The 5,927-nt window shown below is 41.2% G+C and overlaps 2 protein-coding genes across 2 annotated transcripts in view; one reads left to right on the top strand and one right to left on the bottom strand.

Annotated features, from left to right (window-relative positions):
* Window positions 1-5,927, bottom strand: part of LOC126404374 (myelin-oligodendrocyte glycoprotein-like) — a 51,364-nt gene that overhangs the window by 26,640 nt on the left and 18,797 nt on the right. The gene's annotated exons all lie outside the window — the stretch shown is intronic.
* LOC126404332 (high affinity immunoglobulin gamma Fc receptor I-like) overlaps window positions 2,799-5,927 on the top strand; it is a 53,477-nt gene continuing 50,348 nt past the window's right edge. The window contains exons 1-2 of the mRNA XM_050067506.1: window positions 2,799-3,288; window positions 4,169-4,204. Of these exons, the coding sequence (XP_049923463.1) occupies window positions 3,258-3,288; window positions 4,169-4,204 (67 nt within the window). The 5' untranslated portion in view covers window positions 2,799-3,257. The remainder of the gene's footprint in view (window positions 3,289-4,168; window positions 4,205-5,927) is intronic.

The following is a 5,927-nucleotide window of genomic DNA, read 5'->3' as shown; positions in this document are numbered from 1 at the left end:
CGGTCTGTCCATCCTGGAAGAGGGATCCCTCCTCAGTTGCTCTTCCTGAGGTTTCTACCGTTTTTTTCCCTGTTAAAGGGGTTTTTTTGGGGAGTTTTTCCTGATCAGCTGTGAGGGTCATAAGGACAGAGGGATGTCGTATGCTGTAAAGCCCTGTGAGGCAAATTGTGATTTGTGATATTGGGCTTTATAAATAAAATTGATTGATTGAATTGAGATATCTACATCTGAATTACGACTATCCCTAATCCCAGTTAGAGATATCTACAACATATTTTCGACTAGTCGTAATTCCAGTTCAAGATATCTTCAAGCCCCCTTGATTCAAGATATCTAAAAATACAATTAAGATATCTTGAATTGAGTTTTCCCTAGTCAGAATGACACTAGATATCTTGAAGTGGAATTATGACCAGTCAGAATGATGTTGTAGATATCTCAATTCTTACTAGTCACGATGTAATCACGACTAAAATTAAACTGTTGATATCTATAATGTTTATCCCGGATAGTCAAGCGTAGCCATTAAATGTTAAAAGGGCTTGCCATGTGCATCGCGGAAACACTTCCTGGATTACTCGACACACGCTTCGAAGCATCGGCACAGCACCTAACACCACTAACGTTACCTGAGAGCTCTCATAAGTAAACGTGTCATAAAACAAACATGGAGGAAACGAAGTAATGTTATAGATGACTTCAACGTAACGTTCATAATGCCTAAAAGTTGCTGCGTTGTTCACTGCACCGCAAACAATTAAAAAACAGAATTGAGATTTACGTTGCTCCCGGATAGAGTGAGTGTCAAACCAAACTAACCTGCTGACTGCGTGAAGCATGGCGCACCGTTAGCTAGTAGCTACCGTTAGCTAGTAGACACCGTTAGCTAGCTGAGAGTGCAGACCTGACAGTTGCATAAACAGACACAAATAACCTACAGACTCCGTGAAGACAACTTACCCACTCACTGGACACACAGAACTTCAAGAGGTCCATCAGGAGGATCTGTGCGCTCCAAAGTCTCTCTGTGCGGTACAAGTCCAGAACTTTCTACCGGTGAGCGGTTACCGGAGTTAAGTAATGAGCTGCACCTGTGGATTGTGCTGACTGCTGACTCTGCCCACAGAGCATGGATACCAAGAGGTGAAGCTCAATAGAACGCCCCATAGCAACAGACTCGCCCATGGTTTCGTCCTACCGCCGCCATTTTGGACTGTCAGCAGACCGCAGCAGACCCGCTTGCATACAAAAACACACAGACAAACTGAAGTATATCGCTATTAATTATGCTTACAATGCTACTCACCTCGTGATGGCCTGGTCACAGCTGCTTTTTCACGTTTTTGTAAAGCAAAATATAGACTTTAAAAAAAACAAAACGAAGATAAACGGCCGAGATGGCATCTCTACATATTACATCCACTTATGAGAAGATTAACTTCATTACTCCTTCAAAATCACCCCATAAGCCAATCTACCTAAAAAAAAAAAAAAAAAAAAAAAAAAAAAAATCAACATTTTAACAAGAAACACATTAATGGTGGCGTCACATAGTCAGGAATAAAGATTTATTTACAGTGTTACCTTCCCTCCAAAACTGGCATATTAAATTGATATTAAAACACTTCAAAACTTACACCTCAGGAGTTCTTACCTGTCGGGATCCTTCAGGAAACGGTGGAAGGCCAGGTGCGGGGTGTTCCACTGATAGTTGTTGCAGTTAATTGCACTACACTGTTTTCTTTTACTTTTTTTCTTCTCTCTTCTTGACATCTTGCATGTTGTCTGGGCGCAACAGTCCAAGCTCAACAGTCCAAAATGGCGTTAGCGCCCCTAGTGGCTGTTGGCAAAAATTCAACGGAGCTTCGCCTCTTGTTATCCATGCTCTTTGGTCTCATGTCTCTTAATCAGCAATCCTCGCTCCTCACTCCTAACTCCTGACTCCTTGCATGTTTTCCTAAGTGGGAGGGACTAAACAGTTAGATAAGGTGGCTAGGTAAGGTGGTTAGCAGTAATTTTAAGGGACTTGGACGTACCCCTGGAGTCATGAGACAAGAGGCTGCAGACATACCCCTCCGGACACGTCCCCAGCGTTTCACAGCAGAGAGAAGTGCTTGTTTTTCCATGATTTTGAGAGCTAATTTTATATACTTTTATATACGATTTTTTTAATCTTTCAAATTTGGCTCAGTGATTAATGACACATATTTCTGTAATGTGACAAACTTCTAACAGACATTTTTTGCTGCTTTACACAGATTTAACAAACGTAACATTACAAAATTCAGCTCCAGCACAACTCACAAGGTTCACTGACAAAACAACTGTCAATAATCCACTTTGTGAATCACTTTATAGGTATCGAGATGCAACCCTTCCTATTACCCTTCCCCGTATACCCTTATGTCTATTTATTATTGTGTGTTGTTGCTGTCTTTACTTGTCTTTAAGTATGTTTTTCTTTTATCATTCTTGTCTCCTTTAATGACCACATGGGGCCTGCAATTTTAATCTCATTGTACCATGTATAATGACAATAAAGGCATTCATTCATTCATTCATTCAGTACGGCAAGGTTGCCGTCACAGGCTGCTCACCTGTGCAGTGTGTTCTGGGCCTTAGCCTCCCATGCTGCATGATTGCCTTTGCAAAAAACACACTGGTTCTTTCACACAGTGTCCTTCACATTCATTCTCTCCACATTTACCACATCTCTGAATCTCTTCTACACACAAACAAATTGTGACAAGACTTTAAATTCTAAAACCAGCTGAGTGTCAGGTGACGCTATCAGCCGGCTTGAGTTGAGCTCAGACCGGCCAGTTCACACCGCTGCTACTAATCTCTGCAATGTTTGAAAATGGTTTCATCTAATCAAGAATCTTTGGTCTGAACTGGACTTTACATGTTGTTGTTGTGTCTGTGTGAGTTTCCTCTCACAACCCAAAGACATGCAGGTTAACTAAAGACTCTAAAGACTAGGTGTGAATGTGTCCATCTGTCTGTCTCCACCACCGAGAGCTGGGTCTCACTGACATTCTTATTTCAGATGTGCACAGGCCAGTTTTTGTTCTTTTACTCTGTTCAGATGTTTTATGACTTCTGACATGCGAGAGACAGCAAAAGAAAAAAGCCTATTTCCTGCTAACTGGTTGGCTGAAACCCACAACAGAGACACACACAGAGGAAGGAGGTGGGCTTTACTCTGTGTTAACAGTTAACATACGCGTGCCGATCTCAGATGACCGAGATATGAAATGGAGGAATCATCGTTACAGTGGCTGCTGGGTGAGGAAAACTTCATGTGTCTGTCTGTTTTCAAATATTAGTTTGTAAACATTTGTTTAGAGAGCAGCACTAAGTTATAGAGTGAATAATAATGTATACAAAGACTGAATTCAGCCAAACTGTGTCAACAGATCGTGTGCATTAGCTCAGACAAGAGAGCATGGCAGCGAAGAACACACAATAACACAAACATTATTATACATGATTTAGTTGTTAACAATGCTGTTTGAATTCTTTTAATACATCATGTTTGCTTTCAAGTAATTTAAGAGTGAAACATATAAAAACCCATCTGTTTCAGACTAGATGGAAGGCTACATGCTTTGCTACAGAAGAAAACATTCATGAAAATAAAACTAAAATAAATAAGAACAGGAGTGGGTCGAGTAACCAGTGAAGCTGGTTAGTTATCGATATGGATTAGTCATTAAATGATAAAAAAGTGCATGTGTATGGGGCATTTTTGAAAGAAATGCACTGAAGTTCGACACACGTTGCAGCCAAAGCAGCTGCAGAGCCTTTTAACAGTTAGTTTTACCTTTACACGTCTGCACATATTGACAGAACTGATAATTTCCTGACTCTCCTGCTCTTGAGCAGCCCCTCTGCTCTCCTGTCGCTTTCTGCTGTCCTGTTTGGAGGAGAAAGACACTGAATGTGTCCTTCTTTTGCTTCTGTATCTGTTTTTGTATTTTATGCCCGTTCAGCACTTTGGTCAACTGTGGTTGTTTTCAAATGTGCTCTACAAATAAACATTGACCTGACTTAAACTTAATATTAATGCACAGCTGCTGTTATGTGCGCTGCAACCAGAGTTTTTCTAGTTGATGTCTTGTTACATGTGAAACTTCAAACTAACCTGAGTGTTCTGTCTCTTCAGTTGTGACCTCACTGCTGAGCAGCACAACAAACCAAGGTCAGTAAACTTATGTTACATATAGACAAGTTGGTGTTAGGGACAGTGTGGCACCCCACAAGGGAGTGCCACAGGGATCTATTCTTGACCCTATCCTATTTTCATTGTGTTGGCTACCTCTGGGATCAATAATAATAAAACACAATCTGTCTTTCCATCTTTATGCAGATGATTCACAGATTTATTTGCCCCTGAAACCCAATGAAAGTACTGCATTTCATAAGTTAATGGATTGCATTAGTGACGTAAAGCAGTGGCTGGCACGAAACTTTCTGCACCTGAACGACAGCAAACCTGAATGTATTTTGTTTGGCACTTCACCTATGTCGAATGCAACAACCTGTAGCACTCTGGCCCCCCTTTTTAAACCACATGTAAAAAATCTTGGTGTAACATTTGACAATGGTTTGAAATTTGATAAACAGATTAGTTCTGTTGTTAGAACGAGCTTTTTTAATTTAACCTGTCATACAGTCAAATGTTGCTTCATGTCCGATTGTTTTTAGGAATAAAATTTAATTCACGTTTTAAAATTTAGCCCACCGCTCAAGAATTGTCCATCAGAGAAACCTGCTGTGATTTCATTAAACAGTCTCATATGAATTCTTACAATTATCTACTAAATAAACTTTAAATATTCATAAAGAATCTCAGACAACAGACGCCTGCAGCAGCTGAAGCTCCTCCTCTCCTCCTCTGTGCTCTTTGTGCACAGCGTGTGCAGCACCAAACCACATGTCAGATTTATTTAAATGAATTATCAGAGTCTCAGCTTGGTAGATTTAAACCTTATTAAAGTCAGGTTGGTTTTTAAAGAGTTTAAAGTGTGAGTGTGAAAGTAGTTTGATGTCTGTATCCACTCACAGTCTGACTGTAGTAAAGTTGTAATAGTTAAATCTCCCAACAGTTACAAACAGTACTGAGGCTGAGGAGGGGAGGAGGGGGAGGGGCTCCTGCAGTCTCGCAGAATGAAACCTCAAATGCGGCTGTCAGGTGTTACAACATGCACTTAATGGGGAATTGATGTCATGGGACAAATTTAAAAACTAAAATATTAAATCAGAAATAGAAATTAAAAAAATGTCTCAAAAAAGGCACTGATCCAAACAGAGGGCAAAAGGACAGGTGCTTGAGCACTACATGGGGGCGATCTGTGCACGTGCCTGTTTGAAAAACATAGAGAAAGTTTGTCAGCTCACTGCCCGCACTCAGTGCTGAAACACAGTGATCATCAGTGTCTTTCTGCAGTGAACAGTGAGAAAGTAAGAATATCAGGAATGTGACAAAAATCAAAATTATCATCTCTAACTGCATCTTTCTATCCCTCCTCCTCCTCCCTGCAGCCTCTCTGACTGTGAGTCCCAGCAGCTCTCAGATGTTTGAAGGAGACTCTGTCTCTCTGAGCTGCGAGGAGGACGACAGCTCTGCTGGATGGACTCTGAGGAGGAACACAAGCGATGAAACCAGAGCAGAGTGTGGAGCTGACTGGGGAAAACTTGCTGGTTCTTCCTGTATCATCAGTGTAGCAGTCTCATGGGACAGTGGAGTTTACTGGTGTGAGTCCAGAGAGGGAGCAACCAGTAAGAGCATCAACATCAGTGTCACTGGTAAGATCAGACTGTGGAGTCAGTGTTGATGAAGCTGTGTGTAAATGGATGAAATGCTGTAGTTTGTCTCTGTGTTGAGGTGGATCAGTGATCCTGCAGAGTCCTGTCCTCCCTGT

This window comes from Epinephelus moara, chromosome 17 (genome assembly GCF_006386435.1).
Source record: "Epinephelus moara isolate mb chromosome 17, YSFRI_EMoa_1.0, whole genome shotgun sequence".
Classification (NCBI taxonomy): domain Eukaryota; kingdom Metazoa; phylum Chordata; class Actinopteri; order Perciformes; family Serranidae; genus Epinephelus; species Epinephelus moara.
The sequence above is the reverse complement of the archived record's forward strand: the minus strand, read 5'-3'. Positions and strand labels throughout refer to the sequence as shown.